This window comes from Xylocopa sonorina, chromosome 3, assembly GCF_050948175.1.
Source record: "Xylocopa sonorina isolate GNS202 chromosome 3, iyXylSono1_principal, whole genome shotgun sequence".
Taxonomy (NCBI): Eukaryota; Metazoa; Arthropoda; class Insecta; order Hymenoptera; family Apidae; genus Xylocopa; species Xylocopa sonorina.
Genome location: NC_135195.1, coordinates 5,239,562 through 5,255,541, shown reverse-complemented (window position 1 = coordinate 5,255,541; position 15,980 = coordinate 5,239,562). Strand labels below are relative to the sequence as shown.

Genomic DNA, 15,980 nt, shown 5'->3' with positions numbered 1-15,980 from the left:
CGTAACGAGGTATAAATTTAGAATTCGTGAAAAGTAGATAACAGTTGGCGTTATCGTTTCAATTTATCTTTAAATATTGAAAGCAAAACGTCTCGCGGAGACGAGGAGAATACGAAACGCACGAGTGTGCCGCGCTGTCGGTACGTAAATCGAATTACTGAAGTGTAATATGCGTGCAACACGTTTTCTATATCGTGTGCAGGGTATAAATATATAAATATAATATACTTAAAGGTAACGAGCGGCGATGGAGCACCGCGGACCGCGGATCGTACACCGTGAAAGGTTAATTTATTTCAAACTTGCAACATTTATCGACAGCCTCTAGGATTCTAGCCAACTAACCGTGGAAAATTTCAGGCGAACAGTTCGAACTTTAGCTTCTAACAGAACTTGGCGGTTTACTGTGCCGTGCCAGAGGATAATAACTTTGGTGCACGGTAATTTAGGGGTGTAAAATTATTCGCTTATTAGTATAATCGATAATGCCCGGCATCGGACGCTTAATATTCAATTTTACGTTACTCTCGTCGCGTAACCATGTCGAAAATAACATCGAGTCACGCCCTCGCTTGTTACGCGTAAAGTGTATTAAACGTGACGAGCGACGAGCTAATAAGAAGTGGAAAAATGACGAATATGGAGGCAAGGGCGGGGAAAGTGTGTGTGACGATGCTCGCGAAAAAAAATGTCGCTTCGAATGTATCCGTCGATTCTAATTAAATAGCGGAGCGAAAATCAGCATTCGCTGCCTCGAAGCGCAAACACAGGCTGTATCGTAAATTAGAACCATGTGAAGTGCATCGCGACACGTGCAAAACGGGGAAAAAATTAGAATTTGTTGTTTCACTGGCCGGTTCACAATTTGCAAGCTAAAACGACGCACACAAGCGCGTACACGCGGCTACAGAAATTGTACGAGAAATCTAGCACGTGCGCGGTGCTATTTACACGCGAAGTGTATTTTGAGACAGCCTGTAGTCGAACAATCGAGGAGCGTTAAATAAAGACAGTCAAGTTTACCACGCTACGCGACGATACGAGGTTAATCGTTGTCACGATTTTGCATGTGTCGTTGATACAACGATCGCATTGTTACGAATACGTATTTGCTCGTCTATACGTGTGTGCGTCTATATATGTACATGTATATATATATATACGTAATAATTATGGCACAAAAGCAGCGGCCAACAGCGATTTGTACAGGCGCCCGATCGTGTCCTCGCGTGCACGAGTTTCCCGAGAATTTTAAAAAGCCAACAGTGCGACACGCGCGCACAATGACGGTGGTTTATTAACGAATCGAAATTCACTTGTGCCCAAGGGAATTCGCCGCTGTCGAAAACAATGGAGGTGAGAGTTTTAATGATTGAGCCGCGTTCGAACGTTTCGACCGGAAACAGGATATTACTTCTCGCGGGTCCGCGTTCCTTTTGGCAAAACTCGCAGAAATATGCAGAGGCGACCATTGTGTTTCTACGCAATTTGTTTCTCCGCGTAATTATTTCTTTCCTTTCGTTTAATTACCGCGAAAACGAGACGCTGCCACCGCTGACGCGCTACGCTCGACGTTCGCTCGTACGCGCAACGATTTCCTTTTTTTTTTAAACCTCGCTGTTAGTCTCGAGCTCTTTACATACGCTATGTAGCAGGAAAATTCTTTGACCATTTCGAAACAATTAAACTCATGAAATGCATCCAACGAAAATTATCGCATAGAGATCCAAGACTTAATGCTAGGGTACTAGTCTCGTAGAGACAGAGTTTTAATAGCGTTAGCGGAGATTGCTAGAGTTCTCAGATGGCTGTTAAAACGAAACAGAAATCAATCTAAAAATAGATTATATACTTGTTTATTATTCATATGAACCAGTGGTTCTTAGTCAACGATGGATCGCTACGGTAAACTCGCTGACATAAAAATATCTAGCAATAACTTACAAAACGCGAGTACCTATGATACTGCTTCGTACTTATATATAACGAAATTCTCACGTAGCAGTAATTACGCGGACACTTTTAATAGCGATTCCCAATATTTAAACATGGAATATTTGAGAAACGAGGCAGCAATTGGTCAGTTTAGAATCGAAAACAAACGAAGAGAGGTTCGATCGTGTCAAAAGTAGAAACGAACGCGTTCCCAAATATTAGGAACGAGTAGACGGCAGGAGATCGCGGAGAAACGGTCGATCGCCGGTTTCACCCGGTCACAGGAAGTCGTACGTAATGGCCGGTACGGTCTGAGGTCAGTAGGAGGTATATAGGGTACAACATCGACGACGTCCGTTCCGCAGGCTTAAGCCCCGTAAAGGTTTCGGGGATGCGCTTTCTTCGTTCTCAAATCTGAAACGCGCCGGAGCGTTAGTAGTGCAGAGGTGAGTGACTCGGGTCGTCACTTCCGCTCGCCAAGTGAACCGCATTGGTCGTTCGATTTAAAAGTTTAATCGGGGCCCGGCAAAATTACCGGCTCCTCCGTTCTCGCGTCTCCGCGTTCGATGGCTGCGCGACGCCACCGCGAACTCGAGGAAGGAATGTGCATTCGATTTTTCGATCGACCCTGTTCGTTTATTCCCCCGTCGTTTCAGGGACCGCGCCGCGCGCGTTTCACAATTTTATTGCCCCCGTCGCCGTTTTCCCTCCGACCCATAAACGCGAACAGCGTCTTCGCCACGGTGAAATAATATACACACCGTAATTCCTGTCGTGATTTAGTTCTCAATTTGTCACGTGTTCCGCGCAGGTTCCCATCAACAGCCTCTGCACTCGATCGTAGAAAATGTTAAACTAAAAATAACACTCACTCGTATCCTTCACCTATCACCGAAGCCTCGTTTAATTTGTAACGAGCATTAAAAGTCGCCGCAAAGAAGATTTAAAAGAGCGTAACGCGCTCGCCGAGGTCTAATTTTCGAGATATATTGAGGATGTAGGTTCGCGCAGTTCCGAATAATAATATGTGAAATTAATTTCTTTTGCCTCGCCGGTAGGGAAAAGGAGGAGATCGCGAGGGAGCCACCGCGCGCGGACACACTGATCTTGTCACGATATTGTCATGAATTTGCTCTGGCGGTAATGGATGGTACAGTTTCAGCCCGGAGTTGCGTTAAAATGTGGCTGAATTTAGTCAGCGTTGTTGTTTATCTGTTATTTATCTCGGCGAATTCATCTCGCCGGAACACGTAATAGAAGATACACATGCTCGCGCTGCATACAGGTGCTACCAAGCCACCAGATTCTATCTGTGTAATGAAATCTTCGAATCTTGGCAAACGATTATTCCGTGAAAAATGCACCCGGTGATGTACGCCAGAAATTCGAGATTGATGCTCGCTGCACTTGCAAACCGAATAATAGCGCGCGTGTGTTAGCTATTTGGAAATTAATCGAATTCTTTGAATATTCACCGCTGCGCTAAAAATTTTCCGTCTCTTCCCTGAGATCGGTAGATTTTCTCGTTCGACGGAAATCTACCTGGTAAATCTTAACGAGCAAATCGCGGGCTAATGGTTACACGTGATTATGGAAGCCAGCGAAGTTAACATTCTTACAAGCGCACGGTAAATATAAATATTTTAACACTGTTACGACTTATCCACGTAAAATATCTGTTAACGTAACTAATTCCCTCATTTGGTGCATCGAAATGCACTCATTAATATTAACCTTAGTGCAGGTTCATTTAAATTTCATTTATTGCTTGTCTAGAAAATGTCATTATCATTTTGAATCGCTAATTTCCACGTGTACTCATGCACATGAAAATTGTCGTCGGTGTACGTTGCGTGCGGGCAGAGACTGCTTAATCTGGTTCACCTTACGATGGGAGAGGTCTAGCCGCACACAATACCGTACAAAACGAAACGAAATTGCCAGGAATACTGATTCTATCGCTTATTATAGGCAATTCATCATTTTCAAATTACCGCCTTTCTCTTCTCTTCGTTGCTGAGAATAAATGTTAATCGTGCTGTCCGTTAAGCCACTCTAATATTGTACAAAGAATTTGCACACGTCCAACGGCGTGTCGCGTCGACAACTGAGTGATTGACGTTGTAAATTAACGATGATTAGCAATACTTGGATGAAGTCGTACGAGTGTTTGTAACATTGAATTTTGAACCGCTTTAAAATTAATTTTCAGCTAAACTTCAGCTTGAAATTCGATTAAACGATTTTCGCGAACGACTTTCATCGACATCGACTAATGACTTGGAACTTGGTTTCACGCTTGATCCGCGTGAGCGACTCAAAATGGTTTCTTCGACGTTCCGTTTCGACCTACTAGCTACTCTCGTTTCTGTAACATCCTATTCTAGGAAATTTTGCATAAATAGCAAATTAAACGTATCTCGAAGAAACACGAAACTCTCCCAAGTGCCTCGACGCTCGCAGGAATTCGCTCTTTCACAACTCGGATTAATCGCCGTTCCGTCATCGTCTCTTCCACGATAATGCAAACACCTAATCGAACCAATTACAAAGTAAATGCGGGCGAGCAAAGATAACCGCATTACCCAACGCATTGCTGCTTCGCTTGTATCGTTATCGGTGCATAGCTAAAAAAGTGGCTGCAAACATCATCGTAAAGCATGTAACAGTCATACCAACAATTGTTTTATTACACTTCATCCGCCAGTTACAAAAATACCGCTTGGCCCGCCCGTACCAAAACCGACGGGACGCGCGTGCTCGACGCCATTTTTGTACACTGAAGATTTCCCGTTCTCCTCTGTCCATGCGCAAACTCCTCCACGCGATTTTAATTATCGATCGCGATCGAAGCAACGCCCAGTTCGAGTACTCGTGTTTTACGTGAAATCGACGAATCTCTCTGAAAAACGATATTCGCAAATCCGTGTCGAATCGAGTAATAATCAGGATCGGTCGGAAAATCCGCGGATCGATCCGCGCGCGAGCAAGCAAGAGAGCGATCGCGGTGCAACGCGTGCGTCGGTATGCGCGTTCGAGGCCGGTGCGCCGTTGCGTCGAGCAATGCAAGGGTGTGTTCGGCCGTCGCGATTATTTGAATAAAATGCGCCACTACGTCAGCCGTCAGGCGTCCGCGACTCGAAAGCTTTCTCTACTTCTCCGCGACCCGAAAGGGGGGAATAATTTACTCCGAGGGGAACGACAAGTGTGTCGTTGACGGAGGTGCCCCGTTCCTTTCCTTCTCTCTATCCCACTCTCTCTTTTTCTCTCCCTCTTTCTCTCTCTCTCTGTCTCTCTTTCCGTTTCTTACTCTCTCTCTCTCTCTTCGACACACAGTCCAACGTTGTTCGCCACACGAGCTTCGGCTACCCGGGTCCGCCGGCGCGCTGCGTACCGAACCGTGCACACACGACTTTTCTCTGTTTCGCCGAGATTCATGAGCCTCGACGGACGTGCCGATTTAGAGGATCGTTCGCTCGTGTGTCCTTTGTCCGGCTTGCGCGCTTTCTGCCCGCGCCCGCCTTTTGCCCGACTTTTGTGCCTGGACAAATATCTGGCTCGAGAGAGCGACGCGGATCGTAATTCGTTCGGGCTGACGCGCGCGACACGAAAATTCCTTGGCTCCGAGGGGTGGTCTCCTTTTTTTTTTCAGGCGAGCCAGAGAGGGGGCGAACAGTTTGCGCGAGGTTAGGATAAGGTGACATTTTTTGATCATCCCCCAATCGTTTCGTTTTGGTTGACAACGAGCAGGATTCTCTTTTGAACGGAGAGCGAAACGAAGATGGAGTTCGCGAGTCGAAACTAAGGTTTCAGCTTCCTGGGAAACCGGAGGCTTTTGGCTACTTTTAGCGTAGCCAAAGTAGAACGGCAATTGTTGTTTCGGCAATTGGGACGAGGCTGGTCCGCGTGCCAATATCTAAACGAACAGCTCTCCTTTATTCTTATGTTAATAGTTTTAGATTAGAATAGAGTGGCGGTCGATTTTATTTCGGAGTTAGTTTCCTGGCTCCTTTATTCACCAGCGGTAAATTTCGTTCCTATTATTATTCATCGATACCTCTTATGAATCTTCAATATCCATCTTCCAATACGTATTTAAAAATATTTGCTCTCGACGAATCTTTGAATAGACATTTTTTAATAGTACCAGTTTTACCCAAACGAAACTGCCTCGAAAATGCTTTCACCACGTCCCGTTTGTAAAACGAGAATTCGAACGCAAAGAGTTACAGAGATAGTTACAGACTTCAGGTAGAGATCTTCTTAGAAACGCTTCGTCAAGTTCAGCCTTTAAATAATACACGATTGTTCAACGGAATGGTACCGACCATTAATTCTAGTTACTCTCGTTTCGACACCTGTTTCGTTCAGTGTACTCGAACAATGAGATGATCCGACGCACAGAGAATGCATAGAGCATTATACCGAAGAGCTCCTGAACTATTTGCTTCTTCCGACCGGCGACAAGATTCATCGAGCGTTTCGACGCGTTCCGCGTCCTCTGGATCCGTTAGTAGTCCACGTTTGTCGGTAGAAATGAAACTGGTACGCGTATTAAACGTTGTAACACTGATATAACGTGAACTGAGTAAGAAGCGTGCTAACTCTTTGTCAGGAAGAATGTCTCGAGTTATACCAAAGGTGCTTGAGTACCACTTCTCTTGTAGTCAGCTCTTACTGTACATATACATCAAATAAATAGGTTAATATCACAATATTAATGTCGTATCCACGCATAAAATATTATGATACTAATATTTAACACGTAATTCGTTCCATATTGTATAGAAACCGTGTTGAAGAGGGTTGCGCTACGTAAGGGTTGTTCGAGTTTCTTAAGTCGCGCTATATGAAAATCGTGTTATAAAAGAAGTTATATCCAAATCGTATTCTTACAGTACCATATTATAAGAGATCTGAGTATATAGATATGCTACAAATATTTTTCAATATATTGACTCTGAGAGTTTCAAATATTCCATCGCAAGCGTCCATTATTCTCACTTGAAAATACAAAAATCGTATTATCGAGTAATCGAAAAATGTTGAAACGATACAATCGACAGAATTGAACTTATCACAGACATTTTTCGCGGAACGAAAAATTGTTCCATCGAAACGCGTCCCTCAGCTGTTTTCATGCAAGCCGCGGCGTCCGACGAAAGAAATTTCGCCTCGACGAAATGTTGGCCGTCGACGCGGCGACGATAGCATTCGCATACGATCGAAACTCGCGTGCGTATCATAATCACCATTAAAATGTGCGGTTCACGTATATTAGACGGGGGCCGTCGACGACACGCCGCCGCGGGATTTAATATTTCCGATACGACACGGGCTCATTGCATTCGCAGTTGGAAACTGCTTCCTCTACTCTTTGGTACAATCACCCCATATGAATCATTAAAGAAACAATGCTGAAGGCAGTGGCGTATCTATCATATGCGTGGGTGGTGCAGCTGCACCGGCGCTGCTCCGACCGGAGGAATCTTGACCGTGAGTTTTTGCAGTTTTTCGCTCGCCGACGCGAACGCCCTGCCTGAAATTCAACCATCTACGCGGCTTCCTCCTGCTGCCCTTTTCCGTTCTCCTTTTCCATCCTAAGGACGATCGCGATGCCTTTAATTGCTGCGACCCCCTTCGTCGTCCCTGCGCGCGTCTCGCCGCTCGCGACGCCTTTTACCACGGACAATCGAAGCTGCGCGTTTCCAGACCCTTTTGCCGCTCTTTCTCTAGCTCGAACGAAGAAACGTTATCGTCGCGATAGCGAGAGGGAACTTTTGTCGAGACACGGAAAGGGAGGCATTCTGTTTTCGTGTTTCGAAAGAGTTGTTGCAACGAGTGTGAACGTTTCATGCAAATATTTGATCATAGCTGTATTACAGGCTGCGTTATGCGCATGAAGTACTCATTGTATACAAAATACGCGAATGAGACGGACATCGATCGTAAATCAAACGTGTGGATTTAACGCGACGGTTGTTTTTACGAAACACGAGGTACTTCGGCAGCTTCGATGTCCAGCAGTCGCGAATAAATTTCGCTAGAATATTAGACATCTGTTTAATAGACGCTGATACGAGAACCGTGTAGGCTGTTTACGTATTCGATAACCATGCGAAACTTCGTCGGTTTCTTTCGCGTTTCCGCTTAAAGGGGACGTTCTCGACACTTTTACAAGCTGCACGGAGGCATATCTTCTGTTTTAACTACGTTACGATGCTCGTTGTTACTTGGATTATGTTCCGATTAAGTTTCAAGCAAGAATGGAGTACGCTACTCATTGAATTTACCGATATCGCTCGTAGAGGTATTACAAGTTTTTTTTATTTAATCGAATCAGTGAATACAATGAACGATGCGAGTCGAGAACCACCGTAACGTGAGTTTAACTGTACCACGTTAAGACGATGAAATTATACGGAAGAAACCACGAGAATGCAATTCAAATTCGCCAGAATAAAATCCACGAATCTCGTACTTAAAACAATATCTCTTGCGCGTTGGCGAAGATAATCGAATCTAACCAAAGAACTTGGATCAGTCTGTGCTTCAACGCCCTCGAGAATTAAGAACTCGTTCACTCTACGATTCACACCGAAACTGAACGCACGATCATTCATACTCAGCTGTGAAATAATAACACAAAGTTCGCGGTGTCTCACCTCAACCAGTGAACTGCGGAATTTAATTTCAGAAATCGTCTACAAAGCGCGTAATTAAAATCAATTTCATTTCACGAGAAAAGTAAAACGAGGAAGGCTCTCACATTTTTATTTGACAAGAATTCTACTCACCAATCGCAACAAAATAAAGTTTTGGTTCGACGTGTATACACGTCGGTACCAATAATTACGAACACAGCAATTCGCACTAAAACAATCTCTAACGGTCTTTTTCGATTAGAGATAAAAAAGCATGCACGACGAAGAAGGCCAGGCCGCGAAGTAACGCGGAACCAGAGCCAATCCTCGGGTCCCGTGACGGTAACGCGACAGAAAACGAAGAAACCCGGTCGTTGACTTGGCCGTCCCACACTAAAACGATCCCTCGTCGCGGCGACCGATCGATCGGCGGCCCCGGTGGCGCGATATTAAAAAAACGACACCTCCTATCGATACCGCTTATCGCGAGCGTACGAAGCGCGGAACGGTAAGCGTTCGCCGCGTGTTTCGAACAGCGCGCCGTGAGGAACTGCTGGCAAAAACCCTCCGCCGTCCCGGTCTGGCGGTAGCGTGCCGGTAACTTTATTGAATGAAAATGCCGCTACGTTTTTGCCTCCGTCCCCAGCATCTCTCTCGCGGACCGAATGAAACAATGGCCATTATGTGGAACGCTCGCGTGTCCGTATACATATATGCATGCGCGCGCGTGTGCATTACACGGTTTTTAAATTTACACATTTGTATACTAGACAGACACGGGTGGTACGCGAAAACGGATATGAACACGTGGGGTTAACACGTGCGCGGGTGTGTGTTGGAACGCGAACACACGCGTCTAACGTCCTCGTTCACCACCGTGTTTGCATATCGTGGATGCACGTGTGTTGGTGTAGATGTATATATATGTACATGTGTGTGTGTGTGTGTATATATATATAAATGCAAGCATACAGAGGACAGCTGTTCGGTACTATTATACCCGGCACGGTCGCATTATGCCTTAAGGACAATCGTGGGAATTCCATTAAGCGGCCTTGAATGGTTCATTCATGTCGATCAACTCTTTTCCTAACGGGGTTGACAGATCAATCGGCGATCCGGGCACGAGGCGACCCACCGGGGATTTCTCCCCGCTGCGTTCCACCGCGGGAGGACGACCGCGACGACGAAACAGAGACGCCAAAGTCAATTACCTACCTCGTCTATAGGTATACGAATCGATCTCTCGTTTTCTTCGCCAACTGTCTCTCTCCCTCTCGCTTTGTCTGCCGATTGCTCTGCTATCGAGCGTATCGAGAATCGTATTCCGTCCGCGTAGTCCTCGCGAGGAACACGTCTCCGTCTGCTCGCTGCGGAGGAGACAGACAGACTGGACGTACTCGGAACGATCGGCTTTCGTTATTAACGCAATTACTCGTAGACGATCGTGCGTGGGTATGGCGTATTATCTTGGCGAGGTTGCGAAATTTTAACGAGCCTTGGATTAACACCGTGCACGCTCTTCGCGCGGAATTTGTCTTCTTCGCGCGAGCGATGATCGACGAGTGGTGAATTACCGTTTACGTGGGTGTGCAAGAGGTATGGTGATTTTGAAATTTTTCGCCAATCCATTCTCAGTTTTTGCCAGTTGGTTTCGCGTTTCTGACGATCGATTAACGCTCGAGGCGTTCGATCGAATTTTGGTCGAAAGGTTAGAGGTCGTACTCGAACGGAGCGGCAATTACGTTACTTAATGAGGAGAGATGTCTGTGGAAAAGATCGGCCTCATTGTTTACCGATAAAGGAAGAGAAGTGAATATTCTCCGCGCAGACTAGCGCTCGTTTCGATCCTCGCTCGAGATGGACTAGCGTTTTCTGGAATCAAGTTTAATTATCGCTTCCTCTGCACTTGTACCCGTTTCTTCCTGGGTCAACACTTCCATTATAATTTAATGACGTGAGAAACATCGTTAATTCATTTAAATTAATAAGAAATTCTAACCGGCGAGGGTCTTCTGCGCTCGATGCACACGTTACAAAAACACGTGGATACACTTTTTTACTTCACCTCGTTATATTTTATTTCCCTAGCTTTCGTCCAAACGTATCCTGCACACGCACCAGCACGGTTCACCAAAAAATTCGATCGTTAACTCGATTCGTTCTCTCGCGAAACAAATTACTATACACATTATTTTATTCCTCTACGAGAATATATAAAAATGGCCACGCGTACACAGAAGCAAACTTGTCGCGTACAAATAATTAATTATTAAACTGACACAGAAATCACAGGAAACAGACGACGCTCGTCGAGAATCGAGACGCCTGCCTCTCATCGGATCGCGCGGCGGTCGCGGCGCGCACCGTCGAACGGAAAAAATCCTGCGCGCTCTCTTGAAACAATTCTCAGGCTCTCGATCTGGCTTTCAGCTGGCCGGGATTTATCGAAGGATAGCGGGCCGTGTGTCGTCGTCGTTCACGTGACAAACAAGCGTTCGTCGAAGCGAGACGACGGCTCGTTTCATATCGTTCGCCTTGCCCGCGCGCGTCGACTCGCACACCGGATGCGTGTACCGATTTCACCGTTAACCGTGACCCGGGGCCGCCCCCTCCCCAACCCTCTCGTCAAACGGTGTTTTAAGCAACGATCTAACCAGCCGCGTTTTCCATTTCTAGGATGCTGGATAATTATGACAGGGGTGAGGTGACACCACCGCCCGTGAGCAGCTATGGCGGTTCACCAGGACTGTTGGCGCTCCATTCCTCGCTTTACGCGACGCCCACGTCGAGGGGCTACGACATCGAGTCGAACATCGACGGGAACGACACCGCCATGCCCATCGACACCCAAATAATTTCGGTACGTTTTTTTGGGCGTCGCTCGAATCAACGAGAGCCAAGCGTCGCAGCAGACCGTTCCTCCTCTGCGATGCCACGCGCGTATTTTTCATTCACCTTACGGAACGCGCTGTTTCCGCTCGAACGTGACGCGCTCGCTCGCACCTACGTCCAGGGTATTCCGAAGCGTTCCACGCGTTCGAGACTCGACGAGAAATGGTACGGAAGGGAAACGGTCTTGGACGATGTCGTTGCTGGAAGGCACTTGCTTTTTCTTTTTCTTTATTCTTTTTTTTTAGTTCAAGGGTTTCAATTCTCTGCTGATTATATGGTTGATCGTTGGTTCGAGTTTTTGTGATCTGTATTATCCAAGAGTGGATAATCTCTTTGCGATAAGGAGAAATTCATTTGGGTAGAACTCAACGATTTTATATGTTGGCAGAGGGTTGACCAATTATTTTATGTTGTCTTTCTGTGATTAAAATGTTTGCAATTATTTCTAGTTTTCATTTTGGTATGTATTATGAATTACGAGACACGTTAGTATTTTATCCAATTTAACATATCGATTCAAAGGTATTTACTAAAAAAAATTGATACAATTTGAATTTTGCTATTTTCCGATTTATTCGTGTAAAAAAAATAATTCTCGATTATCATTTGACAAAAAAATAAAAATGTATTAAAACATCACCGATACGTCGGTGTTGCAGCAAATGAAACGGTTATCGAAACTCGTGGGCGCTCGTAATTCGCTGACTGGTAGCCGTAAAGTCGCGCCTTCTTATCGTGGGATAACTAAAATTGTCGCGAACACAATGCTACGCAATAATTACGTAGCATTAACTGTCACACTTCTAATTACGTGCTATATCTAACTGGCTCGAAGCCTGCGCACGACCACGTGCAACCGGAGTCGTTACAATTTTCGTTGCCGTCGAAGCGAATGTCTCATTCGCCGGCACCTTTCGCTTATCTCCTCGCGAAGGCATCACCTGCCCCCGAATCGCGGCCTGCCAACGATATATTAGAGAGCAGAACGCAGACGTCCCGTCGGTCCCACGAGGGTGCAATATTTATCGCCGTATTCCTACGTTCGTTAAGCTATCAGACGCCATTATCGCGCGATAAATTATCATTTCCACATTTGTTTGAAGCCCGGCTGCAGGCATTATTCATTTTCATTATATTACAATGCCGATTCTAACGCGAGCCCGCCACTGGCTTTCGGTACACCACCGCTTTTACTCGGCAACAATGCCCAGGTAGAACGCGCGTTCATTAGCCGCTCGATTACTATCTCCCGGTAATTACGTATTAATGGAATCGCGAAATATCGGGCGCGACTTTCACCTGTTTCCGTTAATAAGCGCGTAATTATCGAGAACCGTTGATCGACGGATCGGTTCCTCCGGCTCGCTCGTTCCGATTCAATGGCTCGCGAGGCTCGCGATTCGATGCCCCCGAGGACGGGAAATTAGACGCGCAGAATTGGAAACCGGTAATTAGACATTACGGATCGATGCAGAGAAATTAAACGTGAAAAACCTACGCTCGTACACTTACGAGAGACCGCGATAAGAAATTGGGTGTTCAGATTTTTACGAAGTCAAGAATCAAAAATTTGAAAGTAGATCTTGAAAAATATAGATCATCGATGAAGAATAGAGAAATTAAACGTGAAAAACCTACGCTCGTACACTTACGAGAGACCGCGATAAGAAATTGGGTGTTCAGATTTTTACAAAGTCAAGAATCAAAAATTTGAAAGTAGATCTTGAAAAATATAGATCATCGATGAAGAATAGAGAAATTAAACGTGAAAAACCTGCGCTCGTACACTTACGAGAGACCACGATAAGAAATTGGGTATTCAGATTTTTACAAAGTCAAGAATCAAAAATTTGAAAGTAGATCTTGAAAAATATAGATCATCGATGAAGAATAGAGAAATTAAACGTGAAAAACCTACGCTCGTACACTTACGAGAGACCGCGATAAGAAATTGGGTGTTCAGATTTTTACGAAGTCAAGAATCAAAAATTTGAAAGTAGATCTCGAAAGACATAGATCAACAATGAAGAATGTAAAATTCAGAGTCGATAGTCAGAGAAGTCGTGGTTTTCAGATTGAAAAATGAAGGGCAGTCGAGTACAGAGAGTACTCGTAAGCGAACGAGCTTTGAAATCGTTAGGAAACTCGAGTTGAATCGAGCCAGACACCGTGAATCGTTTAATCGGTTTTCAGATACCGGGCATGCTGAGCGGTCCGGCGCAGCAGCGGCTGGAGGACATGTCCTGGCTGGCTTCCGGCCCGTCGCTGGAATACCAACAAGGTATCTCGCCGATTCCCGCGGGGGTGAAGATGTGCCATCCAGGCAGCACGGCCCAGAGGAGCCTGAAGGAGCAACGGATACGTCGCCCCATGAACGCGTTCATGGTCTGGGCGAAGGTCGAGCGCAAGAAATTAGCCGACGAGAACCCCGACCTCCACAACGCCGATCTCAGCAAAATGCTCGGTGAGTTCTGCTTCTCCACACTTCGATGAACATCGATATCGATCTGTCCTAGAACATATTTATTACCATTCTTACTTTACAGTAAATACGCTGCTCGTATGTAGGGTGAGATCGTATTTTCTTAGCTGCACAGTGTTTTCGAGGTCCTTAAGCGGGAATTTTGATCTTTACATCTTTAATTAGTGGAAAGATATTTGGTACTCGTTGGTCGTTTGATAATCTTTCACGTAGGAGGCTGCGAAACAGGATGAAACACAGATTCGCGCTGATTATTTATTCATAGTGTGCAACTAAGAAATGTAAAGAATTTTCTAGTATGTGAAATAGTAGGAAGAAACTTGGAGAGGTTCGTTTAAAGCCTTTTTATAGCAGACGTTGCAATATATCCTTGCGGATGGCAGGTCTAATTAATTGCTTCGAAGGAAAAGTAGAGAAGTATACTTTTCTTTGTAGCAATTAATATCAAATTTATGAAGCAGAGGAGTATTTTCATAAATTTGATATTTACAAGCAAATGACGCTAATATTGCCATTGTGTCCGCGATGAATATTTCCAATTGAACGATTCGCGCGGTTTTAATGAAGCTTAATGAAGCGGGTTACCGAATGTTAAACGAAACGAAGAAGCCACCAGAGCACAGACTTTTTCTCTCTTAGAAAGGGGTCGCGGAGAACAGCTCTGGGAATAAGAAAGTCGGAAAACTCTCTTCGCGACGGTGTTGTTATTAATTTAATTGCTCGCGAGCAACGTGAATGGAGGCACGAACGAAGAGAAAAAGCACACGCGGTAATCATGGATTTTCTTCTTCGTCGAGGACTTCCGTCTACTCAACTCTGATACACTTCGTTTGTCGCGTTTCAGTTCTCATCGTGACTGAAATCGAAAATGAATCGAACTTGATGAAAATATAAAATTTTGATCGAAAATAATAATAGTAATAATATTAATAACGTTGTTTGATAAAGGATAAAATAGGTGGAAAAGAGAAGAAAGCTAATATTCTAAGCTGCACCTCCCTTTTCTTCTTCGCGATACACTTTTATCTTACTTACAAATTTTATTCTTTTTTTCTGAAATTAAGAGGAGATTGGATTCAATGAAAATCAAAGTTTCAAACGAAAATAATATCTAATAATAAAACGATACGAAATAGAGAAACGAATATGCAAAGTCGAATGACAATGAGACGCGTTCTTCTTAAACCGAGCCCTTTCGTTCTCCTCCGCATTTATTCTCTAGTTCTCCAGCCAACTACTTCACCAGTCACGTGTAATAGGAGATATCACTGTTAAAACAAAGCTGTTGTTGGGAAGAAAAAGAAGAAACGAGATCGTAACAGTCAGATAAGGATTACGATTGCAACGTACGTTTTTCTCCTCGTCCCAGCGGTCGTTTTAATTAGACTCACCGTAGGAACGCGGTCTCGAGTCGAATCTTTTCGCCTCCGCTATTTCCTGTGCCCGTAAGCACGCAGTTTTATGTCCATCGGAGAAAATTACAAAGATATCGAGTAGCGCAATTTAATACCTCGTAAATTCACCGCCGCGGCTCGACGCGCGCTCGCTTCCTTACGTAGGTGCCAACGTGGTGCATTAATATTAAAAGGCATATGCACGATTGGAAGTCAAGAGGTTGCGCCTTCCATCGTCCTCGGTGATTTTCGATTAAACCTTCTGCTGGGAGGGCGTGCACCCCACGTCGAGACGCTTCGCGCGGACAGCTCGTTTCGAGCTTTGATCAAGCGCGCGAACTGGTTAATTGGCCCTTCCTACTTTAGAATCGATCCACATCAGCTCGATGTTGTTACAGTTCTTGGTGCGATATTATTTATTGCTCTTTTTCTTTTTCATCTGAATCGTGAAGTACTTTATTTCGATGCATCTCTTTTTTTAGAAGAAGAAACTGTTGCAGATAGACAAACGTGTATTGAAGAAAAAATTTTTTACGGATAAGCTTTTCTAGAATTTATCAAAAATTTATGAATCAAATCGAGTAAAGTAAATTTGACTCAGACTACTTCGAAGATTATAAAACAATTTTT

The 15,980-nt window shown here is 44.7% G+C and overlaps 2 protein-coding genes across 2 annotated transcripts in view; one reads left to right on the top strand and one right to left on the bottom strand.

Moving 5' to 3' along the window:
* Positions 1-15,980, bottom strand: part of Oaf (BRICHOS-like domain-containing protein out at first) — a 189,060-nt gene that overhangs the window by 131,452 nt on the left and 41,628 nt on the right. The window lies entirely within an intron of this gene.
* Positions 1-15,980, top strand: part of LOC143422193 (uncharacterized) — a 53,508-nt gene that overhangs the window by 5,154 nt on the left and 32,374 nt on the right. The window contains exons 2-3 of the mRNA XM_076892660.1: positions 11,259-11,442; positions 13,668-13,938. Of these exons, the coding sequence (XP_076748775.1) occupies positions 11,259-11,442; positions 13,668-13,938 (455 nt within the window). The remainder of the gene's footprint in view (positions 1-11,258; positions 11,443-13,667; positions 13,939-15,980) is intronic.